This window comes from Heptranchias perlo, chromosome 10, assembly GCF_035084215.1.
Source record: "Heptranchias perlo isolate sHepPer1 chromosome 10, sHepPer1.hap1, whole genome shotgun sequence".
In the NCBI taxonomy this organism is placed as follows: Eukaryota; Metazoa; Chordata; class Chondrichthyes; order Hexanchiformes; family Hexanchidae; genus Heptranchias; species Heptranchias perlo.
In genome coordinates, this window is record NC_090334.1 from 13377792 (window position 1) to 13396097 (window position 18306).

Below are 18306 nucleotides of genomic sequence, written 5' to 3' on the forward strand. Positions count from 1 at the left end.
TATGATGATCCTTTTTTTGTTCCAAGGAATGGTTTGAGGGTTATAGGGTCACAGGCTGATTTGGATACATATATCATCCATTCAGGGGCATTGGGTGAAGTCCATTTACATTGATCGCTCATAGAGTAAGTCCAGTGCCTGCCAGGGTTACAGTTCAAGCTCAGCTTGAACAATGTTGTGTGAACGGCAAGACTTTCCTCTTAAGTTTCTCTCCTCATTTCCTCTGACTCTGGTTGGGGTATAATTCCACAGGTACTAGCAGCTGAGTCTTTTTACTCAGCAAACAGTGTCTACAGCAAACAGAGTCTCCGAACTCATGACCGAAACTACAGCAGTCTCCTGAGTACAGCAGGATTATTTCTCCAGCAAAATGCAGTGCGTGGAGGATAGTTACATAACAGCAACAACAGCTTGCATTTATATAGCGCCTGTAACATAGTTAAACGCCCCAAGACGCTTCACAAGAGCATTATCAGAAATGATTTGACACCGAGCCGCATGAGATATTAGAACAAGCGACCAAAAGCTTGGCCAAAGAGGTAGGTTTTAAGTAGCTTCTCAAAGGAAGAGAGAGAGGTGGAGAGGTGTAAGGAGGGAATCCCAAAGCTTGGGACCTAGGCAGCTGAAGGCACGGCCGTGGAGCGAAGAAAATCGAGGATGTGCAAGAGGTCAGAATTGGAGGAGCGCAGAGATCTCGGAGGGTTGTAGGGCTGGCGGAGGTTACAGAGATAGGGAGCGGCGAGGCCATGGAGGGATTTGAAAACAAGGATGAGAATTTTAAATTGGAGGTGTTGCAGTACCAGTAGCCAATTTAGGTCAGCGAGCACGGGGTGATGGGTACACAGTTATGTGCGTAAAATCAATCCTAGTTACTTACAGCAGTGTGGTCAGAGGCGTGATTGATGGGGGAATTCCCCCATCATCTCCATTCTGGCTGGAACTTGTGGTGTCACTACATGCAGCCTTTATAATACATTCTCACTAAGTTTTAGACAAAATAGTTGCGACGATTTCTGTTTCTTCAGGAAGAACATTGTGCCCCATGAATACCGCAGGCACTTCCCGGGCCAAATGAAGGACCACAATTCTCACGACGTCTTGCTCCTCTGCACCGCTTGCCATGCCGCCTCAAACTATTATGACAATGTCCTAAAGCAGCAGCTGGCCGAGGAGCTCAGCGCGCCGATTGGGTGTGAGGAGAGCGTCCGACTGCTGGAGGACCCGGTCCGCAGGCAGGTGCGTTCCGGAGCGCGGGCCTTGCTACGCGCTGACAGCCTTCCCGAGGCCCGCAGAGAAGAACTGGAGTGCATCCTGAAGGCCTTCTATGATGTGGAGACATTGACCGGCGAGATACTCGAAGAAGGAGCAGCGCTGGAAACCAGGTGAGAGGGTTCTTGATTCCAGATGTACAATTACAACAACAACTTGCATTTATATGGCGCCCTTAATGTACTAAGATGTTCCCAGGCGGTTCACAGGAGCGTAATCAAACAAAATTTGACACCGAGGCACATAAAGAGACATCAGGATAGGTGACCAAATGGTTGGTCGAAGAGGTAGGTTTTAAGGAGCATCTTAAAGGAGGAGAGAGAGGCAGAGAGGTTTAAGGAGGGAATTTCAGCGCTTAGAGCCTAGGCAACTGAAGGCACGGCCGCCAGTGGTGGAGCGATGGATGTGCAAGAGGCCATAACTGGAGGAGCTCAGAGATCTCAAAGGATTGTAGGGCCTGAGGAGGTTAGAGAGACTGGGAAGGCCGAGCCCATGGAGGGATTTGAAAACAAGGATGAGAATTTTAAAATCAAGGCACAGTCAGAACAGAAGCCAATTTAGGTCAGCGAGCTCAGGTGTGATAGGTGAACGGAAACCAGCTTATCGTGTTTACCAGGTATATCAGGGTGCTCTCAATGCCAGGTCCAGGTTGGGAAACCCAGAGGAAAACTAGCTCTCTGCCAACACCAGAACAATGCTGACTGGTAAGCTTTTATCTGGCGGTCCTGTTAACTGCGTGCATCGGGCACTCTGGAGAGTCAACAACTTGGCAGTATTGTAAAAACAACTTTAATAGGGAAAGAGTTGGTGCAGTAATGAGATTCTGGGGTGGTCACGTAAAATGGACGATAGCGATTTGGTAATCTGTTTTCCATTGAATGGAAAAGAAAATCGAGCAGAATGCAAAACCAGCTGCCGATTCCCTATCCCTCTATTTGCGCTACCGACCAAGAATTTATACCCCTCTGCTCCTAGATGTTTTTACGATGCATTATGAACATGATGGACTATCTTTTGGAAGAATCTCAGTTCTGCACCAGCATTTAATGTTATTCTGACGATGGTGCATTGTGCTGACCTTCTGTCATTTCTGTGCTGCGTAAATGTAATGGGCTCTCGAGTTTTAGCTCGATCCTTTAATAGGAGACATTATTTAATAGGGATGAGGGATTTCAGTTATGTGGGGAGATTAGAGAATCTGGGGTGGTTCTCCTTAGAGCAGAGAAGGTTAAGGGGAGATTTAATAGAGATGTTCAAAATTATGAAGGGTTTTGTTAGAGTAAATAGGGATAAACTATTTCCACTGGCAGAAGGGGTCGGTAACCTGAGGACACAGATTTAAGATAATTGGCAAAAGAACCAGAGGGGAGATGAGGAGAATTTTTTTTACGCAGCGCATCGTTATGATCTGGAATACACTGCCTGAAAGGGCGGTTGAAGCCGATTCAATAATAACTTTCAAAAGAGAATTGGATATGTACTTAAAAGGGAAAAATGTGCAGGGCTTTGAGCAAAGAGCAGGGGGGAGTGGGACTGATTGGGTAGCTCTTTCAAATAGCCAGAACAGGCATGATGGGCCTAATGGCCTCCTCCTGTGCTGTAGGATTCTATGATTTCCCCTTTCCTAGTACGGAGAACAATTTTTATAGATGGTGACAGGCTTGCACGGTAGGCGGGATAGAAATAATCCTCCACAGATCTTCAGTCCAGTTCTGAGTGGCCAAAGGCTTGTTGGTCTTGCTGAGGTAACAAAGTGATTGGTGTGGGAAATGGAAATGTTGCACTGGCACGTTAAGGGGTGTTCTGAGACATGTAGTTGGAGGAAGAGCAGAGGAAGCTTTGCTGTGTACCCAACCCTTACTTTGATGTTGTCATTGGGACTGAAATTGAGAAATTTTGCATTCCCCAAAAGTGATAACGCTGACCTTTAAATTCATAATTAAAATTGCATAGATTTCACAGCACAGAAACAGGCCATTTGGCCCAACTTGTCTGTGCTCCAGGCGCGCCTCCTCCCACCCTACTTCATCTAATCCAATCAGCATATCCTTCTATTCCTTCCACTCTTGTACTTTATCTAGCTTCCACTTTCTAATATGATGTTTGACATATTGACAGAATGACCGTGCAGATCTCCCAATTCTTCAATCTGCTTCTCTTTTTTCCCCACCCCCCCCCTCCTTTTCAGGATATTTAATGAGAGTTACGTCCCTCATGGTCTCAAGGTGACGCAGTCTTGCGCAGTTGGCGGGCTTCGAGCCCTGATGTCTTTGGAGAAACGCTGGCGACAGCACTTTCTGGACTATATGCAGCCCCGGTACCTGCCGCCCTTGTGGTCCGTGGATCACAATCACAGCAAGCTCATCCGCAAGTATGGGGAGGAATTAAAAGATCAAGTTGCCGTGAAGTAAGACGGCATTTGCGACTCAGTTCCCCGAGGGGATTATTTTGTAATTGCTTCTCAAGACCTTTAACAATGATCGTTGTTGATGCATGAGAACATGTGCATCAACCTGCTCGCAAAGCACTGGGAACGACTGCGTTCTGCTGGGTAGCTTATTTTCTTTTTTTAATTTATAAAGTTGGTTGGGTGGGGGGAGGGGTGAGTTGGTACCACAATGCTGAACAGATAAATAATACACTACAACTGGTCTTTGAACTTTTATCAAGCAGCCGATTCAGGAACGGATTTTGGAGGCCTGCTTTGCAAATATAACAAACATTGTACAAAGTCACCTAAATTGTACATTTTTAAATTGGGATTTTAACAAATGAAGATTTTCCCTTTTAAATAAAAAGAAAATCTTGGCATGCGTAGGGAGTCTTCCACATGGAAGATGCATCAATTTACAGTGGCGGACAGTCTGCACTGCGAGGAGAGTGGATTCAGTGGTGACAGAATCGCTTGGAGTTCTGCGGCCTAGTCATTGTAGGTGGGTTTTGAGTATTGAGTGATCAGACTTTGTTTATAGTTTGCTTATTGAAAGCCAGCCCAAAACTTGATTGAAACAGTAAAACGGCATTTGAGAGTCTATACAGTATCACAGTTTCACAGCCAGTTCCCAACAGTCCCCAAAGCACTGGGGACGTTTCAAGTATCTGCCACTTGTCATCAGCGGCAAGATGTTTTCAGGATAAAAATGGTCACGTGTCGGAAAGTGAAAATTCCTGCGTAATGACGTCTCTTCCAGTTTGCAGAGTTCCGAGGGTGCAATTTGAGCACGGTCCCTTCCACAGAAAGAGGCGCCTTCATCAACACTTTGCACCTGTCCACCCAACCTTATCAGCAAGTCTCTGGTAGCGCTGACTAGATTTGATGCAGGTACCTTCCTGCTGCTCAGCCTCCGCTGCAACCTCTCTACGTTCTGAAAGACATGATGCTTGAGCCCTCAATAAACACGTGCAACTGGTTTACAATTCCAAAAAAAAAGTTTCATGCCTGGATGTTTTTTTCAAACTCCCATTACCAAATTCATCCTGTGAGCAGATGGTTGCACGAGCCCCTTACTCACAGCAGCCTTTTGTTTGTGTTCTTGTTCTCTCTTTCTTTCAAATGACATTGCCAAAAACACATTAACTGGTCAATTATCTCATTTGCTGTTTGTGGGACCTTGCTGGATGCAAATTGGCAGCTGTTTTCCCTTCAAAACACAGTGACTGCACTTCACAAGTAATTCATTGGCTGTGAAATCTTTGGGGACACAAGGCCCTGGAAGGCAGTATAGAAATGCAGGTTCATTCTTCTTTCATTCTCCCTTCCTATTTTACCACCCCCCCCCTTCTCATTCTTTACATATGTCCAAACTATGCTACTCTAGCTCTCCTGATCTTCATGTCTACCTGTTCAGTTTTTCTGATCTCCTTATTCCTCACTAAATCGTGCTACTTTTTACAGAGCCTCATCTCAAAACAGTCCAGTTTGGTACTAGATGGACCTCTGCCCTCCTACCCACTCATCAGTTCACCAGCCTTCAAGAGGCTCACTCACTCATTTATGCTTATATAAAGAAAGAAAGAACTTGCATTTACACAGCACCCTTCATGACCTCAGGACGTCCCAGAGCGCTTTACAGCCAGTGAAGTACTTTTGAAGTGTAGTCACTGTCGTCATATATAAAATTTATTTCCGAGTAAGGTGATTATGTACAATGAAAGAAAACAGCATGTAACCAGCAGTACGCTACTTAATTTACACAATGCATGAATGGTTTCGAAAATAATAACATCCAAAAGTGCACTTACTAGAATCTTTGAACTGAGTCTCTGATGCTTTGTTAATTTGGCAGAAAACCATGGAATAGAAAGGTGGTCAAACAGGAACTGGAAAACTCACCCCATTATACAGCTTTTATGAGACTGTCAGGCAGATTACATGACCTCTGAGTTCCCCTCCAAGTCACACCCCATCCCGACTTGGGCATTTATCACCGTTCTTTCATCGTCGCTGGGCCACAATTCTGGAACTCCCTACCTAACAGCACTGGGAGCACTTTCACCACAGGGACTGCAGCGGTTCAAGAAGACGGCTCACCACGACCTCCTTAAGGGCAACTAGGGACGGGTAATAAATGCCAACCTTGCCAGCGATGCCCATATGCTGCGAATGAATTAAAGAAACAAGATCCAAGCTGTTCTTTTCCATGAGGCAGGCAATCGTTCTATCAATTTGACCATTAATTAGTTAGGGTGTGAACAGCAGTTTTCTGTCCTTTCCAGTGGTTTTGTTAGATTTTGATACCTGACGTCCATATAAAAATATTCCTATGAAGTCAGTTCGGCTTTGATATCGGCCTGAAAGCTTGCATGCGTTAGCAGCTCAGAAACACAAGAGAACTTCTGATGCAATTAGAGTCACTAAGATAGTCACTATATAAGATAGTCACTAATAAATCCAATAAGGAATTCAGGAGAAGCTTCTTTACCCAGAGAGTGGTTAGAATGTGGAACTCGCTACCACAAGGAGTGGTTGAGGCGAATAGCAGAGATACATTTAAGGGGAAACTAGAGAAGTACATGAGAGAGAAAGGAATAGAAGGATATGGTGATAGGGTGAGATGAAGTAGAGTGAGAGGAGGCTTGTGTAGAGCATAAACGCTGGCATAGACCAATTGGACCAAATGAATTGTTTCTGTGCTGTAAATTCTATGTAATTAACTTGTGAATATATGTAACTACTTCATCATAGGACCCAACCCTATCTGATAGCCCTGTATAAATCTATATATCCCTAGGTGTATTTTTTCACAAACACAAAGGACTCATTTTTGGAATACAGCTATAGCTGAAATCTTTTGGAAAAAATATATGGAAATTACAATGCTGGAGGCTTTATGGAGCTTTGATTCCATCGCTTATCTTGCTCCAAAATAGACAAACTGGTTCGGGTTCTTCAATACGTGACCCCCTTATTAAAAAGGAGGAAAGAATGTAAATGTAAGTACTTTCTAAAGAGTTCATCTATTGGTTTGGGCAAATGTTGCTGTACGTCACTATGGTCACTAAAACCATTTAACCCTAATGCCTCTGTTCCTCACCTTTCCTAGCAACCAAAAAGGCCATACCATCACCTCAATCTGCTCTAAGTGTCAGCTGTGGCTCAGTGAGTAGCACTCTCACATCTGTGTTAGAAGGTTGTGGGTTCAAGTCCTACTCCAGAAACTTGAGCACACAATCTAGGCTGACACTCCCAGTGCAGTACTGAGGGAGTGCTGCAGTATTGGAGGTGCCATCTTTCGGATGAGACATTAAACCGAGGCCCCGTCTGCCCCCTCGGGATGTAAAAGATCTCATGGCACTACTCGAAGAAGAGCTGGGGAATTCTCCCAGGTGTCCTGGCCAATATTTATCCCTCAACCAACATCACTAAAAAAACAGATGATCTGGCCATTTATCTTATTGTTCTTGGTAGGAGCTTGGTGTGCGCATATTGGCTGCTGCGTTTTCTACATCACAACAGTGACTGTACTTCAGGAGTACTTCAGTGGCTGTGAAGCGCCTTTGGACGTCCTGAGTGAAAGGCACTACATAAATGCAAGTTCTTTCTTTCCTTACTTTTTACTTGTTTCCAATTGTTTGACTAGTACACATGTAAAATTAGTTGGATAGCAGCTAATCAAGTGTCAGCTTGGCTTAGTGTTATCACTCTTACCTTAAACCAAGTAACAGGTTGGCTCAGTAGCAGTGCTCTCATTAGGTTAGGGTTACGTCCCATTCCAAGACTTGAGCATATAACCTAGTCTGACTCTTGGATGCAGTAATGAGGGAATGTTGCACTATTGGAGTTGAGATTTTAAACCAAGGCCCCATCTACCTGTTTTAGCGGATGTAAAAGATCCCATGGCTCTATTCAAAGAGGGGAGTTTTCCCGCTGTCCTGGCCAACTTTTATCCCTCAAACTAACACCACCAAAGCAGAACAGTCGGCCATTTCGTCTGATTGTGGGATCTTGCTGTGCGCAAATTGGCTGTCACGTTGCGTACCAAAACAAAAGTGACTACACTTCAGAAAGTAATTCATTGGCTGTGGGAAATCCTGAGGATGTGAAAGGCAGCACATCAATGCACGTTTGTTCCTTGTTCTTTCTTTCTAATCTTATGTATTCATCACATGCAAGAGTGTCTAAAGGTAAACAATCTACAGCTGAGTAACGATATTTCTGTTCAACTGGATCCACTTCTAACATTAGCAGCATTGTTATTAGGTAAAGTAGATTTATCTTCTCTATCATCATGATTGCTATTGATCTTTTTGTAAAAAAGAAAACTCTTAAACAAAGAGTTTGCTTATCACTGGAGGCAGCCACTGTCCTAACTTTAACCTGTCCACCCTGTTAGCAGCTCTGCTGTGGGTGATTATCAGTTCTGCTTTAGCTGCCGGGTTTGATTTTCAAGGGTTAGGGTTAGGGTTAGCTCTCCTTAGAGCAGAGATGGTTAAAGTGAAAGTTAATAGAGGTGTTCAAAATTATGCAGGGTTTTGATAGAGTAAATAGGGAGAAACTGTTTCCACTGGCAAGAGGGTTGATAACCAGATGACACAGATTTAAGATAATTCTCAAAAGAACCAGAGGTGAGATGAGAATTTTTATTTGCTCACAGAGTTGTTATGATCTGGAATGTACTGCCTGAAAGGTGGTGGAAGCAGATTCAATAGTAACGTTCAAAAGGGAATTAGATATATACTTGAAAATGAAAAATTTGCAGGGCTATTGAGAAAGAGCAGGGGAGTGGGACTAATTGGATAGCTCTTTCAAAGAACCGGCACAGGCATGATGGGCTGAATGGCCTCCTTCTGTGCTGTATGGTTCTAGGAACTACCAAAAACATTTGAAAGGTGCCGATTCCATGGCTGTAGCTACCTCAGGGACTCTTTGTAATGTCAGGTTGGTCTCCATAAGTAATTACCCGTGGACCTGATCATTGCTTATTCCAAACACTGCTCTATCCCGTATCATTCCACACAGCAATGCACTCATAGAATTCAGTGAACTGCCATAGTTCAGCTACAAACACTGCCACTGTCTCTGCATAATTTCCGCAATCTATTGTGGAGCTGAAGTCTGCATAATTATACTGGGTTTCAGTTTACAATGATGGGTGAGAATGGTTCTTAGCTCTTTAATCAGTTCTATTGTGCTGCATGGCTGGAATAAAATGTGTAACTGGCTATGTGCTTTACTGCCACAAATACAAGGAAAAATAGCTCACTGTTTAGTTTCAGCACTGAATTTTATTTGCTTCAATATAGTAAACCAAACACACTCCATACTGTAAGCATTTTTCCAAATCTGGTTCAAACAGGTCTACCTACTAAAAGTTGCTATTCTTTTTACTTCCATCCTGAAAGAAAGTTCTTGCATTTATATCATACCTTTCAGAACCTCAGGACGCTTCAAAGCTCTTTACATCCAGTGAAGTACTTTTGAAGTGTAATCACAGTTGTAATGTAGGAAACACGGCAGCCAATTTGCACACAGCAGCAAGGTCCCACAAACAGCAATGTCGTGATGACCAAATAATCTGTTTTAAGAGAAGAGGAGGGGAGTTCTCCCCAGTGTCCTGGTCAATATTTATCCCTCAACCAACATCATTAAAACAGATTATCTGGTCATGATCATATTGCTGTTTGTGTGAAGAGGCGATGGTTGGTTTTTGAGGTAGCGATGGTGTTTAATGACTGTAGAGGTCTGATGGGCAGCAGGAATTGAAACAGTTTCATACTGCTGGGCTGACATTTAAAATTTCATTTGTTTTTACTCCCTCAGCAGAGGTAAGTGAGAGTTCTGGTTGTTATCACACAATAAATCCTATAGATCTGTAAAAGCAGATCCCAAAGGTAGCCCTCATAGTTCTACAGAAAAATGATTGAAGTTTTACCTTTTTTTAAACTGACCACTTCTCATTTCTACCAGACATGGTTTACAAGGGCCAGCCTGATTTCTGTGACCTGCATTTTAATATAGTAATAAAGAAAGAACTTACATAAGAACATAAGAAATAGGAGCAGGAGTAGGCCACATGGCTCCTTGAGCCTGCTCCGCCATTCAATATGATCATGGCTGATCTTCTAGCTCAACTCTACTTTCCTGCCCAAACTTGCATTTATATAGCACCTTTCACGACCTCAGGACATTCCAAAGCGCTTTACAGCCAACAAAGTACTTTTGAAATGTAGTCACTGTTGTAATGCAGGAAATGGGGCAGCTAATTAGCGCACAGCAGGGTCCCACAAACAGCAAGGTCCCACAAACAGCAATGAGATAATGACCAGTTAATTTTTAGTGATGTTGGTTGAGGGACAAATATTGGCTGGGACACTGGGAAGAACTCCCCTGCTCTTTGAAATAGTGCCATGGGATCTCTTACATCCACCTGAGAGGGCAGATGGGGCCTCGGTTTAACGTCTCATCTGAAAGGTGGATGTAATGTGACTTTATCCCGTACCCATGCTCAGTTTGAGAGTCCTTATTGTAAAGTCTTAAAAGTAACAATCTGTGTGCACATGTGGCTGTATGCATTGACTTTTATTCATGTGCAACAGAGCAGACATTGAAATTATGCATCCTGCTACATGACCCTACAGCCAGCCTTGGAACTGGATGTTTTCCCCCAGCTGTATTTAAGGTAAGATTAATGCTGGTAAAAGCTTGGTACGGGTCCTGGAATGAATTGTACTGTGCTAAAAATGTGGAACTACCTCAGACTTTCAACTTTGTGATTAATACACAATCCTAAACACAGAAGGACGTAGGGTAGCATAGTGGTTATGGTACTGGACTAGCAACAACAACAACTTTCATTTATAGACCGCCTTTAACGTAATAAAACGCCTCAAGGCACTTCACAGGAGCGTGATCAAACAAAATTTGACACCGAGCCACATAAGGAGATATTAGGACAGGGAGATAGGTTTTAAGGAGTGTCTTAAAGGAATAGAGGCGGAGAGGTTTAGGGAGGGAATTCCAGAGTTTTGGAGGTATGATTTTAAATCCCACCATGTCACCTTGGGAAACTGAATTCAATAAATCTGGTAAGCTGTGGACTGGCAGCAGAAAAAAATGACCATAAAAGCGCTGGATTGTTATAAAAACCAGACTGTTTCATTAATGTCCTTCAGGGAAGGAAACAGGAATTAGGTGTAGGCCATTCAGCCCCTCGATCCTGTTCCTCCATTCAGTTAGATCATGGCTGATCTGTACTTTAACTCCATTTACCTGCTTTTACTCCATATAGAAAGAAAGATCTTGCATTTATATAGCGCCTTTCATAACCTCAGGACATTCCAAAGGACTTTACAGCTAATGAAGTGCTTTTAAAGTGTAATGTAAAGAATCTTACAACACCAGGTTATAGTCCAACAATTTTATTTGAAAATTACAAGCTTTCGGAGATTATCTCCTTCGTCAGGTGAGTGAGTGTGGGACTCCTTGAACGTTTCGCATTTATAGTCAGAGAACAATACCTGGTGATTACAGATAATCTTTCCAACTTTAAAGTGTAGGCACTGCTGTAATGTAGGAAACACGGCAGCCAATTTGCACACAGCAAGGTCCAACAAACATCATTGTGATAATGTCCAGATTTGTTTTTTTAGTGATGTTGGTTGAGGGGAGAACTCCCCTGCTCTTCAGAATTGTGCCATTGGATCGTTTACATCCACTTGAGAGGGCAGACGGGGCCTCGGTTTAATCTGAAAGATGGCACCTCCCGATGGTGTAGCTCTCCCTCAGTACTGCACTGGAGTGTCAGCCTAGATGTTGTGCTCAAGTCTCTGAACCCAAAACCTTCTGACTCAGAGATGAGAGTGCTATCACTGAATCACGGCTCGGACCTTAATATCCTTAATAATCTTACCTAACGAAAATACCTGCCACCCCTATCTGGTCTGGCCTACATGTGACTCCTTTCCCACATAATGTGGTTGACTCTTAATGCCTTCAGGGCAATTTGCGATTGGCAGTAAATACTACCGTGCCAGTATTGCCCATTGCCCATGAACAAAAAAAATGGAAGGTGACTGGATTAATGCTGTCCTTTGGAATCCAATATTTGAGTTGTTGACTATTTACAAAAATGAATGTGCTCCTTGGGTTGGATTATGAAATACATATGATTTATAAGTAAAAAAAAAGAATGTTAATAAATTCTGTGCCTATTGATAGATTATTCCAGTTTGACAGAGGACATGAGTTTAAACGATGGAAGTGTAGGAATAGACTGGATGTTAAGCGGTTCTTCTTTTCCCAGAGGATTGTGAGCCTCTGGAATACGTTGCCAGCTGGTGTGGTGGGTGCTGACTCTCTGCCTCCAAGAGGGAGCTGGACCGGTTCTTGACTGGGGCAGATATTGTGTCATATAGAGGATAACACTTGGTCCATGTGATCTCCTGAACTGGTTTTGATTGCCTGAGGGGGGGGTTGTCAGAGAGGAATTTTCCGAGTATTTTTTCTCTTTTCGGCCCTAGGTTTTCCATTTCCTTGCCTCTCCCAGGAGATTTTATGGCGGCGGGGGGCGAGAGAGGTGTCCACTCATGATGCTTCAGCCATCATGAGTGTTGGGCAGACTTGATGGACCAGCTGGCCTTTTCCTGCCCGTCATTTTCGTATGTTTAAGCTAAGGAGTATAATTTGACTGACATTCTTCTCACCTCATCATCAACAACATCTCCTGCCCTGGACGCACGGACTCATCCTGGTCGACAGTTCATGGGTTCCGAAACCTCCCCCCCCCCGGCTTCTTCACGAAGTGGGAGCTGAAATATTCAGTACTGGGAGGTTATTTAATTTTACCTTCCATTTCTGCTCATGGGAATTTTTTTTTTTATCTCTGCTCATCGTGTCTCCATTGACAGCCAGACTGGGATCAGGAACTCATTTGCATGTCAAAAGTCCTCTTGTGTAATTGGTGCTATTACTCTGGCAGTGAATTTGGTTAAATATCCTGTTGTATACAGGCCAACCTGGAGAACTAGTAAAAGCTGACCACTGAAAAACAGGTCTGAACTACAGGCCTGTGACATGTGACAACAAGTAGTTACACTGAAAATGCAGCGGGACATGGGATTGTCGTATCAAGCTGCAGGAGTACCCAACGTTCCATCACTTGTGTGCTTGAATAAAAACGTACACAGAGAAAGGCACCATTTTCAGTAGCAATGGACTTTGATGTTTCTGTACAGTTTATTTTTAAAAAATTTTTTATATTCGCTCTTGGGATATGGGTGTCGCAAGCTAGGCGGGCATTAATTGCCCATCCCGAGTTGCCCTTGAGAAGGTGGTGGTGGGTGCCTTCTTGAAATGCTGCAGTCCATCGAACGTGTTCCCACAGTGCTGTTAGGTAGGGAGTTCCAGGATTTTGACCCAGCAACTATGAAAAGGGAGGTGAGGGCCATACCCCATCGCCTAAAACATTTGATTGTTGATAGTTCCACTTTGCCTTCCGAAAGAAGCAATGCAGTTCCATTCCATTTTTCATAATCAAATCCTATAATACAACTTGCAAAGCCTTTTGTAAATAAATTTCTAAACTCCAACAATCCAAGCTCTTTAGTAGCAGCAACCCCAACCCCACTTTCCCCAGGTATAGCTCAGTTCACCAATGAACTGCGAAGATACCACTAAGCACTGGAATACACAACTTGAGTTTGATTGTTTAGATTTCAGAGTACCCTTTTAGCAGGTTATTTTCTTTGCCGTGTAACTATAGGCCATACTGAGGCTGCATCTGTTGAAGAAAAGGAAAGAAAGACTTGCATTTCTATAGCGCCTTTCACAGCCTCAGGACGCCCCAAAGCGTTTTACAGCCAATGAAGTACTTTTGAAGTGTAGTCGCTGTTGTAATGTCGAAAACACGACAGCCAATTTGGGCACAGCAAGCTCCCACAGTGTGGCATCTGGGGAAGACAACCTACATGTAATGGAGGAACAAGGTAGGCATTCTTGAAAAAAGTATCTTTAAGCTAATTGATGAAAAAACCTAACCATCTGAACCCCTCAATTAGATTCCAGCCTGTAACTCACTCCCAGGTATCCATTATTCTATATATAAACCATCTGAACCCCTCGATCAGATTCCAGCCTGTAACTCACTCCCAGATATCCATTCTATATATAAACCATCTGAATCCCTTGATTAGATTCCAGCCTGCAACTCATTGTTGAGTATCCATGATTCTATTATTTCATATATGAACTACCCGAAACCTTCGATTCAACTCCAGCTTTGTAAATCAGTGCAGATCCGCAGTTCTCTGTTTAATAAATCAAAGCACCTGTGTAGTAGGTTTATTTGTGGACAAACCTCATGTTGTGAACACTTTTCACTCTTCGCTTTTATCTTTCACTAAGGATCAATGATACCATGACATCAAGGCAGCATTTGACCGAGTGTGGCATCAAGGAGCCCTAGTAAAATTGAAGTCAATGGGAATCAGGGGGAAAACTCTCCAGTGGCTGGACTCATACCTAGCACAAAGGAAGATGGTAGTGGTTGTTGGAGGCCAATCATCTCAGCCCCAGGACATTGCTGCAGGAGTTCCTCAGGGCAGTGTCCTAGGCCCAACCATCTTTAGCTGCTTCATCAATGACCTTCCCTCCATCATAAGGTCAGAAATGGGGATGTTTGCTGATGATTGCACAGTGTTCAGCTCCATTCGCAACCCCTCAGATAATGAAGCAGTCCGTGCCCGCATGCAGCAAGACCTGGACAACATCCAGGCTTGGGCTGATAAGTGGCAAGTAACATTTGTGCCACTAAGTGCCAGGTAATGACCATCTCCAACAAGAGAGAGTCGAACCACCTCCCCATGACATTCAACGGCATTACCATTGCCGAATCCCCCACCATCAACATCCTGGGGGTCACCATTGGCCAGAAACTTAACTGGACCAGACGCATAAATACTGTGGCTACAAGAGCAGGTCAGAGGCTGGGTGTTCTGTGGCGAGTGACTCACCTCCTGACTCCCCAAAGCCTTTCCACCATTTACAAGACACAAGTCAGGAGTGTGATTTTTTTTTTATTATTCGTTCATGGGATGTGGGCGTCGCTGGCGAGGCCGGCATTTATTGCCCATCCCTAATTGCCCTTGAGAAGGTGGTGGTGAGCCGCCTTCTTGAACCGCTGCAGTCCATGTGGTGACGGTTCTCCCACAGTGCTGTTAGGAAGGGAGTTCCAGGATTTTGACCCAGCGACGATGAAGGAATGGCGATATATTTCCAAGTCGGGATGATGTATGACTTGGAGGGGAACGTGCAGGTGGTGTTGTTCCCATGTGCCTGCTGCCCTTGTCCTTCTAGGTGGTAGAGGTCGCAGGTTTGGGAGGTGCTGTCGAAGAAGCCTTGCCGAGGTGCTGCAGTGCGTACTGTAGATGGTACACACTGCAGCCACTGTGCGCCGGTGGTGAAGGGAGTGAATGTTTAGGGTGGTGGATCGGGTGCCAATCAAGCGGGCTGCTTTGTCCTGGATGGTGTCGAGCTTCTTGAGTGTTGTTGGAGCTGCACTCATCCAAGCAACTGGAGATTATTCCATCACACTCCTGACTTGTGCCTTGTAGATGGTGGAAAGGCTTTGGGGAGTCAGGAGGTGAGTCACTCGCTGCAGAATACCCAGCCTCTGACCTGCTCTTGTAGCCACAGTATTTATATGGCTCCACTTGCCTGGATGAGTGCAGCTCCAACAACACTCAAGAAGCTCGACACCATCCAGGACAAAGCAGCCCGCTTGATTGGCACCCCATCCACCACCCTAAACATTCACTCCCTCCACCACCGGTGTACCGTGGCTGCAGTGTGTACCATCTACAAGATGCAGTGCAGCAACTCGCCAAGGCTTCTTCAACAGAACCTCCCAAACTCGCAACCTCTACCACCTAGAAGGACAAGGGCAGCAGGCACATAGGAACAACACTACCTGCACGTTCCCCTCCAAGTCACACACCATCCTGACTTGGAAATATATCGCCGTTCCTTCATCGTCGCTGGATCAAAAGCCTGGAACTCCCTACCTAACAGCACTGTGGGAGAACCTTCACCACACGGACTGCAGCGGTTCAAGAAGGCGGCTCACCACCACCTTCTCAAGGGCAATTAGGGATGGGCAATAAATGCTGGCCTTGTCAGTGATGCCCACATCCCATGAATAACAAAAAAATGTTAGAACTGAGGGTGCCATCATTCCTTGGCACCTTGAATCAATCTAAAGAAGGAAGGGGAATGCAAGTCAGCTATCATCCAGCTGTCTGTTTCATGGTCCAACGTTTTCATCTCACCAGGACAGTGCTGTAGAAGTCACTAAGTGCAAAACGACAGAAAGTGGTGTTGAGCACTTGCCAACACTTGTGAATAGGTTCTCTTAAACCTTTTCTATCAGTGCTGTTTGTCATCTTACCATTGCTATAACCTATTTTGGAATGCTTTGTGCACGTGTAATTTTCTGCTCCACTCCACTTCTGCAAGGCCAAGGATATATTTTTGTTTGCGTCTGCTACTCATGGACAGTGAAACATATCCAAGAGCATCGCTCCTGCTTTAGACAGAGGGATGATAAATCAATAAATTAAACCGCAAACAGGTTGTGTTTCTGGTCTGACTATTTCGATTTTACTGATTTATCTTTTGCAGCCTTGCATTAAGCTTTGGTGCCTTGGAATGAATACATTTTTCTTCATTTACTTTGAATTCTTTCTGTAGTATGAAGCTAGCTGGGAGCTGATGAAAAAGGAAAGCAGCAATGATAAAAATGCAGCACCAATCGTCACTAATGTCGAGGGTACTGAGCTTGGCTGAACCTATTGTCACAGTTTTGCCCCTCTCTCACCTCTCTTTATTCATGTTCATGTTTCCACAGGAAAACCCAAGTCCCTTCTAGTCTGGAACGTGCTATTTAAAGTGAGTAAGGGTAGCTTGCCTCAGGTGTAACAATATATCCTTGTATCACTGTAATGTAGGAAACGCAGCAGCCAATTTGTGCTTAGCAAAGTCCCACAAACAGCAGTGGGATAAATGATTTAGATAATCAGTTTTAGTGAAGTTGGTTGAAGACACCTCCAACAGTGCAGCACTCCCTCAGTACTGGCACTAAAGTGTCAGCCTAGGTTATGGAACTTGAACTCACAGCCTTCTGACTCAGAGGCGAGAGTGCTACCAACTGAGCCAAGGCTGACACCATAAAAAGACACTTGCCTATTGTGAACAGGTCTGCAAGACTTGTGGAAGTATATTATGGAGTGTCTGGAGAAGCTGGAATTGTTCTCCTTACAGCAGAGAAGGTTTAATAGGTTCAAAATTACGAGGGGTTTTGATTGAGTAAATAAGGAGAAAATGTTTCCACTGGTAATCAGATGACACAGATTTAAAGTAATCGGCAAAAGAACCAGAGGGGAGATGAGGAGAACTATTTTTTAACACAGCGAGTTATGATGATCTGGAATGCATTGCCTGAAAGGATGGTGGAAGCAGATTTAATAGTAACTTTAAAAAGGGAATTGGATATATACTTGAAAAAGGAAAGATTTGTAAGACTATGGGGTAAGAGCAGGGGGAGTAGGACTAATTGGATAGCTCTTTCCAAGAGTTGGCACAGGCACCTAGGGCCAAATGGTCTCTTTCTGTGCTGCATGATTCTAAGTTTGGAGGATAGGAGAAAAAAACACAGAAAATATGTGTTAAAGCAGAATGAAAAAGAGGAAGATTTAGTGAATAAGGAGCAGGCAGCTTGCCCTCCACCCAACACAATTTCATTCAGCAGAATGGGCTGTAGGCCTGATCTCAGGCTCAGCAAATGGCACTCTACACCTGGCTAGGAGATGTACACCAGTGATGAGCTATTTAAAGTTTTTTTTCCTCTCCCTTTAGACTGTTGCATGGTCTCCACTTGGACAACAACTTGTGGACCAGGGGTTTTGCTGTGTAGGGATACAGCAGGCCCATTACTCCATGCGGCATTCCTTGAGTGGGATCGACTCTCGAGGGATTACTAGCCTTAATAAAAGTGCCCTGGATCCTAGCACACTATTAAAGGCTGACCCCACTGAGTGCCGGTGACAGGCATTATATGAACAATGACGGACATTCTGGTCCAGCCAGCCTGTCCCACACAAATGCGACGCCTTGTGCAAAATATACACCCCCCACCCCACCTGAAAGTCATGTGACCTCTTGGGAGAGGCGAAAATCCAGATTAAAAATTGGGGCCAACAAGGGAAAAAAATTCCTTTTCAACTGCCTAGGCGATCAAAACTAGTCCAGGAGACCATTTTGGCCTTGATTAATGTCATATTGTACTTATCTTGTGACAGAAGTAAATGAAAATTTAATTAACGTGACATGGAAGGATAGCCTAAGGCTGTCACAGGTAAATTTTGAACTATCCACTATATTCTAAATTCTAAATGAAAAGTATGGCAATTTTCCCTTTTGCTTATGTTGAATGTTATAACGTGTATACAGGGCAGTAAGTGTCTTGAGGATGAGCCTTGAGTTTGATTCTGGGGGGTGGCAGTCGTGCTGGCATGCACTACTGCTTATTGTTGACGGTGTCATTG

The 18306-nt window shown here is 44.1% G+C and overlaps 1 protein-coding gene across 2 annotated transcripts in view; it reads left to right on the plus strand.

Moving 5' to 3' along the window:
• exd2 (exonuclease 3'-5' domain containing 2) overlaps positions 1-18306 on the plus strand; it is a 67638-nt gene that overhangs the window by 34808 nt on the left and 14524 nt on the right. Inside the window, exons 8-10 of one of the 2 annotated variants that reach the window (XM_067991243.1) lie at positions 1026-1382; positions 3458-6702; positions 10306-10388. In XM_067991243.1, the coding sequence (XP_067847344.1) occupies positions 1026-1382; positions 3458-3680 (580 nt within the window). In that variant the 3' untranslated portion in view covers positions 3681-6702; positions 10306-10388. The remainder of the gene's footprint in view (positions 1-1025; positions 1383-3457; positions 6703-10305; positions 10389-18306) is intronic. The other variant, XM_067991244.1, reaches the window with a different exon arrangement.